The sequence below is a fragment of the Coloeus monedula genome (genome assembly GCF_965178545.1).
Source record: "Coloeus monedula genome assembly, chromosome: 19".
NCBI classification, from domain to species: domain Eukaryota; kingdom Metazoa; phylum Chordata; class Aves; order Passeriformes; family Corvidae; genus Coloeus; species Coloeus monedula.
This window is the reverse complement of record NC_138799.1, coordinates 2,296,241-2,310,148: the sequence shown is the minus strand read 5'-3', so window position 1 is coordinate 2,310,148 and position 13,908 is coordinate 2,296,241. Positions and strand designations below refer to the sequence as shown.

General features: G+C 50.4%; 1 protein-coding gene across 3 annotated transcripts in view; it reads right to left on the bottom strand.

The window, feature by feature from the left end:
• The window catches only part of GAS7 (growth arrest specific 7), a gene marked incomplete at its 5' end in the record, with an annotated part of 77,690 nt that extends 75,987 nt beyond the window's left edge, over positions 1–1,703 (bottom strand). For all 3 annotated transcript variants that reach the window (XM_082293968.1, XM_082293970.1, XM_082293969.1), the window contains one exon: positions 1,521–1,703. In XM_082293968.1, the coding sequence (XP_082150094.1) occupies positions 1,521–1,703 (183 nt within the window). The remainder of the gene's footprint in view (positions 1–1,520) is intronic.
• Positions 1,704–13,908: the final 12,205 nt, after the last annotated feature.

Genomic DNA, 13,908 nt, shown 5'->3' with positions numbered 1-13,908 from the left:
TGCCTCACAGAACACTGCCCTACATGCAGCACAAGTTTTGCTCAGGACTCTGCTTCCTGCCTCTCTGGGTTCCCTGGAGGGTGTGCATGGAAAACCTGGGATGGGCATTGCCTGCCTTGCACATAAGCAAAGCAGGCTGGCTGATTCCCCTTAGGGTGGAGGAAAAACAGAGGCTGACCTGAGCAACAGGCTGCGAATGGCTGCAGCCCAGTCACGGCAGGGAGATGCTCTCAGGGACCATTGCCATGCCCACAGCCTCAGTGTAAGCTCCAAATGAGAACAGGGCATGGCCAGTGAGGAGAAGACTGATGGGGTCATGGCAAGTTCTTGCTTTAGTGCACAAGATATTTCAGAATTCACATGCAGAGATTGTGAAGGCTCTCTTCAAGGACATATTTTTTACCCTCACATTGTGTCTTGTTTGCACGGACTGGAAGCAATAAACACATTCAGGCACAAGCAGTCCCCAGGTGGGAATCCAACTGTCACCCCAGCTGTCAGGGCCCTGAAAATGATTGAAGCTGACAGAACTTCTCAGCATCCTGACAGAAGGTCCATGGCCTTTGGGTCTGCACAACCAGCCTTAACCCTGCTGGGGCTCCCTGAGCCATGGCACAGGTATGGCAGTGAGGTGTCTGCAGCTAGCTGGGGAGCTGCTGCAAGAAGGAGAAGGCTCCAGGGAGAACTCAAGAGAATCATCCAGTACCCACAAGTACTGGAGAGGGACTTTGGACAGGGGCATGGGGGAATGGCTTCAAGCTGAAGAAGGGCAGATTTACATTAGGTATTAGGAAAAAACTCTCCTTTGTGAGGGTGGTGAGGTCCTGGCACAGGATGCCCAGAAAACTTGTGGCTTCTCCATCCCTGGAAGTGTCCAAGATCAGGTTGAATGGGACTTGGAGTAACCTGGTCTAGTGGAAGATGTCCCTGCTCATGGCAGAATGGGTGTAATGGGATGATCTTTAAGGTCCCTTCCAACCCAAACTATTCTGTGATTCCATGATTCTGTACCTGAATTACCTCGTCCACAACATAAAGCCATGACACGTTCAGGGAAAGGAAATGACAGGGAGTGGGAGGGGGTGAGGGAGAGAGGATGGAGCGGAACTTGTCCAGCATCTGGCCCTCGTGAGTGACTGACAAGGGCTGCATCACCGCAGACACTGACTTCTGCTGCTGTTCAGCGACTGTGAAAACCCAAGCGTCCGGAGCACTCCGCAGCTCGTCACGCACCTGAGCTCTGCCGCTCCATGGTTACAACTACAAGCACCAAAGGCTCTGGCCGCCGGGGCGAGGCAGGGCAAGCGGATTCCTACAGCACCCGGCAGCCTCAGCCCGGGGTGCCGGGGCATTGCCCGGGGCAGGGGCACAGCGATGCCGAGGGGGGTCCCCACCAGCAGCGCCGCGACGGCCCCGTGTCCCCCCCGGGACCGCCGGTGCCCCCGCGGAACATCCCCGGGCCGGCCCCTCCCGCCCCCCGCTCGGCGCGGCCCCGGCCCCGGCCCCGGCCCCGGTCCTACCTCCAGCAGCTGGACGTAGCTGGCCGGGAACCAGCCTCGCAGCCCGTCCTCCTTCTGCCCTTCCCACCAGCCGCCGTCTGGCACCTGCAGCACCGTGATCAGCTCTCCCGCCGCGAAGCGCAGCCCCTGCCGGTGCCGCTCCCCGGAGAAGGGGTACAACGCTTGGCAGCGGGTCCCCGACATCCCTCCTGGCCGCAGCCGCCGCCGCTCCCCGCCCGCCCCGCTGCGCTGAGGGGGCCCCGCTCCGGGCCGGGGCCGCGGCGGGCGCCAGGCGCGGGCAGCGCGGGCAGCGGGAGCCGAGCAGCCCCGGCGCCGGGCGCCCACGGGCACCGCCGGCTCGGGGTGGGGCGGGAGAGGCGGGACGGGGAGGGCGAGGGGAGGAGGGGGAGAGCGGGAGGAGGAGTGGTGAGAGGAGGGGGAGAGCGGGAGAGGGGGAGGAAGCGGCGGGAGGAGAGGCCGTGCGGGTGCGCGGGGTGGGCTGCGCGTGTGGCGCTCGTGTCGGCCGGACGGCGAGAGGGACCGTGTGTGAGTGACCCTGAGAGGCAAGGCGGGGGGACACCGCGTGTGCGAGTGCACGGGGAACACCGGCTGCGTGTCTGTGTGTGACAGACACTGTTCCGAGGGACGCTCGGTGTGCTCGACACCCCTCTGTGTGTGTGTGACAGACACTGTTCCGAGGGACGCTCGGTGTGATGATGCCTGTGTGCTCTACACCTCTCTGTGTGCGTGTGACAGACACTGTTCCGAGGGACGTTCTGTGTGATGCCTGTGTGCTCTACACCCCTCTGTGTGTGACACTGTTCCGAGGGATGCTCTGTGTGCTCTACACCCCTCTGTGTGTGTGTGACAGACGCTGTTCCGAGGGATGCTCTGTGTCCTTGATGCCCCTCTGTGTGTGTGTCTGTGTGTGAGGGACACCGCGTGTGGGGGGACAGACGCTGTGTCACCCCGTGGGTGCATTAGTGATGCCCACGTGTAGGTCGGTGAGAGGCAGCCCTGTATATGAGAGTCACCCTGTTTGTGACAACGGGACACCCGTGTGTGTCCGTGAAAGGCACCAGGTGAGACACTGAGTGTGCGAGACACTGTGTTTGTCACCTGTGTGTGTGTGCAACACCTGTGTGTCTGTGAGATGGTGGGTGAAGCACCGTGCATGTCTAACACCTACATGTGTGACCCTCTGTGTCCGAGACACCGTGCCTGCATTTGGAGAGACTCGTGTCTGCGTGAGTGTGAGACATCTCTGTGTGTCTGGGGCACTGGGTGTGCATTTGTTACACGCAACCAAGGGTGTGAGATCCATTTTGCCTGAAAGACATTATGTGACACGCTTAAGCACAGATGAAGCATGTGTGGCACATCCTCAAGTGCATGTATCTCTGCAACACTTGTCTGAGTGCACACCTTGCTTCATGTGTGTGTCTGACTGTAGCACGTGTGTGAATTGCACGTGTGAGGCACCTTTGTGTGGCACTTTGGTCTGTTCAACACCTCTTGTGTATGTGAGAGATGCCCTGTCTGTTTGTGCAACACTCTCATCTGGGTGACGCTTGTACATATGTGTGTGTGTGTGAATCACCAGCCTGTGTTTTGTTTATGAGTACCCACTTTGTGCACAGCCTGCTCTTGGTGTGCCTGTCTGCCTCACTCTGCAGCGAGTGTGTGGCTTGTGTGTTTGTCTGGATAAGTCACCTCTGTCTGTGTATGGAAGTCCTGACTTTTCTCTTTGCCAGCCCTGTATTTTGGTGTGTATGAACGTGTGTGTGTGTCTCTGTCCAGGTATGCACGCCTGACTTGCTGCACATATGTAACATACACCTGCCTGTATGTGTACAAGCACAGGTGTGGCTGTGTGTATGTGAAACCCAGGTACAAATACATGTGACTCACTTCAGGGTCAGCTGCCTGACCCCCTCCACTTGCAAGGGAGCATGAGATTTGCCCACAGAGTACTTGAGGTCTTCACATGTGCATTCACCTGAAAGGCAGGGCATGCACAGCTGAGTGACTGTGCTACATCTGGTGTGCTTATGGGATAAGTACCTGTGTGTTTGTGTATGAGACTCTCCCAAAACTGTGTGTGTGAGACACTCAACCTTGTATGAAAGTGTATTGGGAGGAGACACCTGTGTGTGTGTTAGGGACTCACCTGTGAGTGTGACTGATGTGAGCACACACCTTGAGGCTGAGCTGAGAGTCACACCTGTGCCGTGTGTGTGTGTAACCTGCCCTGAATGGGCAGGCCTTGCTCATACAGGAGACTGACCTGGATGCGTGCTTGTGGGACAACAGCTGCCACGTGTACACCTGTGCGTGAGACACTCAGCCCAGAGCACCTGTAAGAATTAGTGACTGGTGTGACTCACTGCGTCACAGGCGTGCATCAGGGTCTTACCCGTGTTTGTGCAACCTCTGCACGGTGACCTGCACATGTGGGACCCATCAGTGGTGTGTGTGGCATGCAGAGAAGAGAGAGAGGCTCACTTCTCTGTGTGCAAGAGTCACAGCAGCATGTGTGTGACCGGGATGAGGCTGAAGGCGCTGGATCTGCCTGCCACCCATCATCCATTTGTAGGCAGTTAATGGAGAGGGGAAGGAAGGGCACAAACCTGCTGCTGGGGTCAGACAACACTGAGATGAGTGGGTCTCTCACCCTGCTGACTGAGGGGAGCCAAACATGCCTAGCAGACATGTCCATGTCTCCTCTGAGGCTCACTCTGTTGACTGCCTCTGTGAGCCACTCCATGAGTTCTCCACAATTTGCTTGGGAGCTCAGTCCTTTTCACAGACCCCATATGGGTACTACCTCCTATATGGCCTGTCCTGTTTCTAAGGTTCAGATTTCTTTCTCTTCCATCTTTTTTCATGGAGCAAGAGTCTCCCATTTTTCCTTCTGATTTGTTCTTGCTTTGCAATCACTAGTGAGGTGCAAGTTCAGAACAACTACCACCCTTGTGCCCATAACGTACTATCATCACAGGAGACACTGTGTGTTTCCCTGGCCTGTACAGGGAAATTAATGTGACATTTTAATGAAGTTTTCTCTCTCTCTTCCTGAAATTTTAGAAATTTACACCACCTGTTTTTTGAGTGAGCACTCAGGTAGCCTGTCTGTAGCCTTTCTCCTAGACCTTTCAGAAGGTGACTTTCAATGGACCTGTCCTTCATTTAGGCAGCACTCATCGGAGCTGAGCTCTTCAGGGTTTTTTCTTAGGATTCTTTCAACAATTTGCAGCCTACTTTTCACAGTTCTATTTTTGATTCTCTGAATTGTGGTAAATTGCTTAAAATAAGCAATTTGATAAGTATTTAAGCTGGTAACTACTGATCTATGATCCATTATGTGGTATTATCACACCAGCTGTGCCTTGCTTGGCAAACCCCCACAGACCTGATACCATGGCACACATCCAGGTACATCTATCAGCAGTATTCTCTAATAATGCCATTTGTAGATGGCAAGAACTGAAATCAAAACAAAATCCTGTCTTTTTCTTCAGCGTATTCAAACCCAGCTTTTCCATGTTGCAACTCAGATCCAAATAGTTCTGAGCTTTCATGTAAAATAATTAATTTTGGTTAAAATTTTGCTTTTCTGATGTTTGTTGACAGAATGCTTCCATATTTTCTTTGGCGCATTCTCTGATATTTTTTTCCTCTACTTCCAACTTGTTTTTTCTCACTATCTCCCTTTCTGATATTTTTGCATGCTCCTGTTCTTCTTTGCATGAACTGTCTTGGTGGAAAAGCCTCTAGCCAGGTTTCAGTCCTAGGGTTGTCTCCTTCCTGAAGCAATTGCAAACTTCAGCTTCTTAGCAGGCAAGCCCAAATGCAAACACTTGCCTAATTTTTATTTTAAAATTTCTGTCTAAGCCTGTTGCTACGACTGGACGTTGGCATGTGTACAAATGTCCAGTCTGTAAACAGAAGGGCTCTGTTCCAGTCAGAGGATGCCTTTTAGTAACTAGAGGTAAATATCCCTTGAACAGTTCCATAAATAATGCTCGTTTCTCTGTGCAGATAATTAGCAGGTTGGTTTCTCTTGAGTTGTGTCTAGTCCTTCTTCTCACCTTGCAGGGTGGATTTACTTCCTGAACAGAGAGCAGCTCTTGCCAAAGGCTTGGTTGGACTTGTGCTTGCTTCTGCATCATGTAATGTCTGTATTGTGAAGGACATTAAAAGGGGACGAGTTTGCTGTGTGAGGAAAATGATTTCTGAGCATAGGCATCCTTTTTATGTAGCATAAGATATCAGAGCCAAAGTAACGATGAGATACAGAAGCCATCCCAGAAACATGCAGATTTGCCACTTCAGGGGTGCCAGGCACTGGGATGAACTGGTCAGCTTTCAGTCTCAGCCTTTTTTCCTACCATCTGTTCCAGCTCAGCTAAAGCATCTCAGCTGCATGCAGGTGTTTCCTGGGCAGTACACAGCAGGTCTGACTGAATGTTCAAAACCATCCCTCTGGCTGTAAGATCTGCCTGTATTTCCTGAGCCATCACAACTGTCATACTCACTCTGCCATCTGTTCTTCTAGCAGGGTATGCCACTTAGCAATGAGAAACCAATTCCGAATTAGTATCACATGCACATGTTCTGTGTTAGTGTGAGATCTTGAAAGGACACCTTTTTCTTCCTGGCTGCCACCAAAGAGCCTAGGGTGAAGACCTAAGTCCTGGCCAACTTTTTAACAAGTCTTAGTGTCAAGAAATGCTATCTGTGAATGAGAAGGAACCAACTTCATATAATGCTGCAGAAAGCCTCCACTATGGTCATCCAGTCAGTGAGAGAGCTCATTCCACGATTTCACAGCTTGTGCTTGGGCCTTAAAATGACACCACTAAAACAAGTCCTGCACAGATGGGCAGATTCCCTGAAGAGGGACTTAAGAACACCTTGGGAGTACCAGAAGAAGTTCACACCTGACAGCTGCAGGAGAAGCATGGTCAATATTTTTTTTTGTTTGTTTAAGGCAGTATTTGACAATCTGTCTAACCTGTGAAAAAGATCTAAATTACTCTAGCTGTCTTCACTGAAGAGATTCTGCAGAGTTCACAATGAGAATGGGTTAGCATAGGTGTGTGGGAGAGCTTTATAACCATGGTGGATTGGAGATGCACGTGAATAATTGATTGGCCATACCTGTTCTCAAGAGACAGCACCACCAGGTCTCCTGAGGCCAGGAACCAGGAAAGAAGAAGACTGAAAAGAAACCACAGGTAGCACTGGATCTTTAAATGACCTGTGATGTCTAAATGACTGGCAGGAATTAATTCAGTTTTTGGAAAGGAAATGTTCTGAGTGTGTACACAGAAGATCCTTTCAGTTGTTAAAATGCTTAAAAGCACTGTTTTTTGGTGGAAGGGGCAATTGTCAGTGCTTTAAACAGCCAAAATACCAGAACAGATACAGGAGCTCACAAAAAAAAATTCTCCTTTTGGTCAGCAACTCACAGAGAATGAATTTCCTAGACCAGATTATTCTTGAGCATCACAACTGGAAATTTAGGCGTCCAGGACTTCAGAGGTTCCAAGCAGAGGACTTGGATTTGTGAGTCATGTTCATCTGATCAAATATGTGATTCAAACATGAATTAAAAGAAGCACTGAAGGACAAAAGCATGGCTTTACCTTTGATTTCTGCTTTTAGGAGTTTTTCAGATGTCTCTGCTGACCTTGGAACTCCCCTTGTGCAAGATCAACTCTGAAAATGAAATCAGATGTGCAGTGCCCTGCCTGGCTGTGGTCATAGTAAAACTTCATGATGTTCCAGGGCAGGTTTAGTCATCCTTGTCTTAGCAGTGCCCAGAGCTGTATCTACTATTTTAGAGTCAGACATAAACGTATTCTCTGTCTATAAATGGACAGTGATATTACATGAACAAACAGCTTGTGGTGATTCACATGAGAATAAACTGGATTCTTCTGCCAGGATAATTCACCTGGAGAGATGACTGCTTCCATTCACTTCCTTTCTTGGAAGCAGGCTGAGAATAACAAACTGTTCCGATAACATCAGCCTATTTCCAGTCAACATATTTCCTACTGAGAGGCAGGGCAGGCCCCACCCTGTTACATGACAGGCACGTAATTGGTCATAGAAATGTGACTCATAACCCTGACACTTTGCCTCAGAGTTAGGTGTCTGCAGCAGCCAGTTGTCACAAACCTCTGTTTGAAAGAGTGGTGCCAAGCCTTGTCTCCAGCAGTTCAGTGTTCATCTCTGACTTCTTGGGGCTCTGAAAAGCCTCACTCACAGCTGTGTGCTCCTATTAGATGGCTGCAGAATTTCAAATGTGAGTTTCCCTCTGTCTTGCTGCTGTTTCTCTTGCTGCAAACTAAACATTCGGGGCATCCAGGGCGCTGCATGGTGGCCAGTATGCTCACAAAGAGAGGATGGCCCTCATTTTCGACCACCTCAATGGTTCCTAAGCATTTATATTTGTTGAAGCAGACACTGTAGCTTTATCCTCTCTTCTTCCAGCTCTATAAACACTAGGTCATTAAATGTTTAATGTTTTGGGGTTTATTGACCCAAATAATAAACCCAGTTATTGGGTTTAACTATTTCATGCTAAATGGGAAGGCCATTGAAAGGAAGAAAGGCATTGTCTATAAATCATATAATTACAGTATTAATAACAAGCAAGGTGTGACTACTTGGATCTCAGCTTCTAAGTGTTAGACAACAACATAACACAAATAGTTCTGGATCTGACTTGTCTCCAGCAGTATCTTACAGCAGAAGTTTAGGGAAAAGGACAGGTAGAGGAAGACACTTCTGAAAACACCCTTTTCATTTCCAACAAGTGACAGCTCGTGCCTTCCCCAGTTAGAGGTGGTATCACATCATTCCATTATTTAGGGTAGTTACTTTTTTGAGTCCATGCAAACTTTCGGTGTCCATAACATTCTGTAGCAAGGGTTTCCAGTGCAGGCATGGTATTTTGGAACCTGTTCCTTGCCTGTTTCGTTTGAGGCTTGTGCTGGCCCACAGTCATAGGCTCAACCCACCCTCAGTGACCTTTATCCCCTAAGAGCTGCACTGGAGTCCAAACCCAAACCATTAAACTGAAATTTACCTGCATATGGAGATGTGGGCATGAACCAACTTGAAGGGTCATAAGAGACTTTTCCAAGATTACATGGAGAGGCACTGGAAAAGCAGGAAAACATCCCAAGAGGACTCCGAGGAAAGCACCCAAACTTTCTTTCAAATGTCCTTCTCTTTGGCTTAGTATCAATCTTAGTGGTATGATTTGGGCTTGCCAGATAATCTACAACAGCTTGCTGGATCCCAGAGCGTCTGATCTTCTCTTTTGAGCTCATGGAGAACCAGGCTTCTGGCCAGCTAAGGAGAACAATCCAGCTAGGCAGCCCTCCGGCCAAACTCCCTCTGGGTGTGCTAGTTTGGACATTGATATTTCCCTGACACTGAGCTTTCCTCTTCAGCATGAATTGCTCATTACTTGAATTCCATCAGGGATTTCTTCTGTCATGAAAGAGTAGAGATTCTGCCTGAACACACTGAGCAGGACTGACTGCTTTCTGTGGATGAAGTTGTTGATCTGTGTGTGTGTGTGTGCCGGTATCTGCAGGACATAGATGTCTCAGTGTTTGCCTCTCAATGGTGCCTCTGTTCTACAACCATCTGTGTATAAAGCTGCTATTCTGTCATGAACAATGACTCATACAGGAAAGTCTCGAAGAATTAGGCAAGAACTATGTTCATCCTGAGGAGTATTGAAGATGAGGATCCAATCCCATAAACTCTTGGAAACTCAGCGTTAGTTTTGCCTTGACAGCTTTAATCTTTAAAATCTGCTGTTGCTGACACACATTTCCAAACAGCAGGTTGGCAGCAAACTGTCTCTCAAGTGGGCATCACATATCCACCACTCGCCTCTGAAGCCCTGCTCACTGTGACCAACTTTCTCTCACTCCATTTTCCAGCGAGGATTCTGCTAGTGGCTCTTCCATCTCCCATATTCTTCTGAGTTCCCACAGGTTGTTCTCTCCAGTCCCTTTTCTTGTATTTCCAGGCTACTCTATTTCTCTGCCAACAGCAGTTGGTGAGTGGGAAAAAGTAGGGTCACTATTCCTGACCCCCCTGCAAGCTTCACCTGGACCTGGAGCTGCCCAAAAGTCTGAAGGCTGTAGGGAGTATCTGGGGCAGGGATCTGTACTGGTATCAAAAAATCACAACAGTCTTCACTTCAAATATCTAGCCAGGTTTGGGTGCTCAGGAAAAGAGCTGAAAGCAAGGAAATATCCAGAGGATTTTGTCAGACAGTCTCCTGTGGCCAGAATGGGTGCAGAAGGGAGAGTTTCTGAAGATCAAGTGAGCTCCTCTGACTAGTGGGGAAGGTTCTAATTTGTGGCACCTTGTCCAACACTGTAGAAAGAGAAGATTGCAGGGTTCTTATATTCCAGTGACCCAAAAAGGAAACTGTCTGAGGAATGCAGATTAGGATGATCAAGAAAGTTTAAAACAAATGGTGACATATCCTCATAATGTAATCATAAGAAAATTCCAGATATGTAAACCATACATACAAAAAATACACAGAATAAACAGTTTTTCAATTGGACTAGAATTTAATTAGAAATTTTATTCTTAGATTTTGAAATTTCTCTAGGTACCAGGTCTATGCTTCTCAACCTTCCCAGTGAATTGATCAGTCCTCAAACTGCAGAATGCAACTTGCTTCCTGCTAGATTAGTGAGTGAAGCTGAATCTGTGAAAAATGTGCGTTGAAATCCCATCTCCTCCTCCAAGCAGGGCTAACTTCCAAGCTGGATAAAGTCACTGCAAGGCCTTGTCCACATGCATCCTGGAAATCCCAAGGATGGAGATTCTACAGCCTCTTTGGGCAGCCTGTCCCGAAGCTGCAGCACTCTCGTGGTAAATAAGGTGCTGCCTTTGTTGAAAAAGGATTTCCCTGGTTGGCAACATGAGACCACTGCCTGTTGTCCTGTTCCTGAGCACTTGCAGGAAAAGCTTGGAATTCTTGCATTGGAATTCTTATCCCTGCCCTTTGCAGCAGTGACTCTGCAGTGAGATCCTCCAGCTTTCCCTTCTGCCAGCCAAACCAACCTAATTCCCACTGCATCTCCTCATAGGGCACATGCTCCTCCTGACTGATCCTGGGCTGTGTTGGAGCCTCTGCAGAATGTCAGCACCTCCCATATGACGGGGTGTGTGTGTTTAAAAGCTGCACAGAGTATAGCAGATGCAGCCTCACCAGAGCCAGGCAGAAGGGAATAACCACATCCCTGCACTTGCTGACCACTTGCTAATGCAATCCCGTGACTGGTGGGTGTTGTTGCTGCAGGGGAGCACTGCTGACACAGGTCCAACTTGTTTTCCACGAGAATTCCAAGGCCTTTACTGCAGGGCTGCACTCTACAGTAAATCCCCAGTCTGCACTAATACGTGGAGTTGTTTTGTCCCGGGTATTTTTCGCAGAATTAGAACAAATATATGAGGTGAATTAGAGCAAATTTATCATGTGATTGAAAACGGTCAAGCCCTGAGTCCTCTTGTGCTGAGGGTGATGCTAGTACAAGCAGAGATCAGCAGTGGCACAGGGGAGCACCATTTCAACCTGAGAAATCTCAGTTTTCTGCAGAAAGTTCTGATGTCAGTCACAGACTTAAGGAAAGGGGCTCTTAACTCTCAGCACAAATTACCCTTCTCCTACAGGCTTGAAAGAGAATCTTGTAGGCCACTGGAATGAATCCCGCTTGTATCCGTTTCCCCAGGACCTCAGAGGAGGAGCAGGCACCATGCCTGGAGGGGATGAGCTCCGTGTGTGCATGGTGTGGTTTTAAATCAGCATTTTAATCCTCTTTTTGACTTTGCAGATAGGCAAACTAGCGAGAATTATCCTTTCTATACACTGAGGTAGGACACGGCTCCATTGCTCTTAATCAGCTACTTTGTTACTCTTCTAAAATAAACAGTCTTGACCTTTTTTATTTCCTAGTACAGGAGATAACTGTATTTCATGTTACCTCTGGTTTGACTAAATGAAAAATAGTACTTTTCTTGTTCTTAAATAAATAAAGTTCATTTTGAAAACCTAGCCCTTATCTCATTTCAACGTCCTTCCAGCTTTCCACACTTTTTTTGAGGGACAAGCAAAGGACTCAGAGGGCTCTGTAGATTCCATGACAACTACAAAAGCACATCAGGAAGCTTCTGGGAATGCAAAGCAATGTTGAGACAAAGGCTTTTCTTTCAGCTTTAAAAATGTTTTCAGCCATCATCATAACAGAGCAAAAAATACCCCTGAGAACACCCCTGCAGAACTGAACTCCCATGCGAGAGCTATTTCTCATTCTTTCAGTTTTTTACTTCCTTTATGTACAAATAGGTTTGTATTTAACAAAAGGATAAACCCTGCTAATCTACTGATTTGTCAGCTAGCCCTGTGCTTATCACAGCACTGTTCGTTGGCTGGGGCAGACGCAGTCCTAATGTGCACAGCTGTGCACTGAAAACTGCATCGTGTCATGTGAGAGTGTGGGCAGGACCTGCTGCTTGGCGGGGCTGGACACAGCAACTGTTCAAGTCACAGACTGCTGTGTTTGTGATCAGGCTGTCCCCATCCATCTCTGACAGCAGACCGTGCCATGCTGGAGGGCAGGCCAGCCAGAGCCAGCGATGGCAGGTAGCCATGGAGCTGGGGAATGAAACAATGAGGTGATTTTTGTCAGCTTTGACAGACAGACCATTGCTTGATGGCAGACCACTGTCCAGCGGGGCGTCAGCAAGCAACATGCCAGAGAGTTTCGACTGGCACAAAGGACCCCAAATACGAACAGGAGGGTGGGTGGCCAGTCAGGAGGCATGGGTAACAGCCAGCTGTGATGATGTGACAAAACAGAGGACGAGGATGACAGAAACCCAAATGGAAAACAACATACGGGAGCAATTTAAGCAGATGAATACACAGTAGAGGAGAAAGGAATGACATGGGAGGAAGGGACACCGAGTGCTGCATGTGCATGGGAGGAGGCAGGAGCCTTGGCTGGGGTGACCAGCAGGTGTGGGGTGATGGCACTGGTGCCTGGAGACAAAAGTGGGGCTGAGGAGAGCAGCCAGAGCCACTGGCTGTCACTTGGGCCACCCGGCTGAGCACAGCCACCCAGCACAGCCCAGCAGGAGCACGGCCCAGGAGCCAGCACGAGCTGTGCCTTGGCACACTGGCCAGCAGCAGGGAGGATCCAGTGTGGGGTCACCTGTCAGTGCAGGAGCGTTTCCAGGGACACCACAGTGAGCCCCTGGAGCTGATAGCGTGCTCTGAACACCGCGTCCTCTCCCGCACAATGAGGAGCAGCTCAGCAAAGGTGTATGTGGGGCACACAGCATCCCGCACCCCCTGCACTCTGCACAGCCCACACCCCGCACTCTGCACACCCCGCACCCTGCACACCGCACACCCCGCACACCGCACACCGCGCACACCGCACACCCTGCACACCGCACATCCCGCACTCTGCACACCGCACACCCCGCACACCGCACACCGCGCACTCTGCACACCGCACACCCTGCACACCGCACACCCCGCACTCTGCACACCGCACACCCCACACCCTGCACCCCGCACACCGCACCTCTTGCACACCGCACCCCGCACACCCCACACCCTGCACCCCGCACACCCCGCACACCACAGCTCTTGCACACCGCACTCCGCTCCCCCAGCACACCCCCGCACACCGAACCGCGCAGTCCGCACACCCCGATCTCCAGCACCCCGCACACCCTGTACCCTCTGCACACCTCGCACTCCCCACGCCCCGAACACCCCGCACCCCGCACCTGTCGCACCCCGCGATTCACACTTCGCACTGCCCGATTCCCCTGCACCTTCCACACCCCCCCGCACTCCGCACACCCCTCCCGCACTCCCCGCACTCCGCACCCCCGCACTCCGCACACCCTTCCCGCACCCCCCAAACCCCGCATCCTCCGGAGCCGCTCGGGCCGGCGGTGCCACAGCGTCCCCTTGTGCCGCACTGGAGCAGCTGCGCCTGGCAGAGCACGGCGGGACACGGACAGACGGACACGGACAGACAGAGAGACTGAGAGAGACACGGGCAGACGGACACGGACAGACAAGCTTGGACGGACACGGACACACGGACATAGGGGCACACGGACACGGACACACGGACATACGGACACACGGACATACGGACGCACAGACAGACGGACATACGAACACGGACAGACTGACACGGACACGCAGACAGACACGGACATACAGACTGAGAGACGGACACACGGACATGGACAGACGGACACGGACAGACAGACATGGACGGACAGACACACGGACCAACAGACACACACGCATACACAAACACTGACAGAC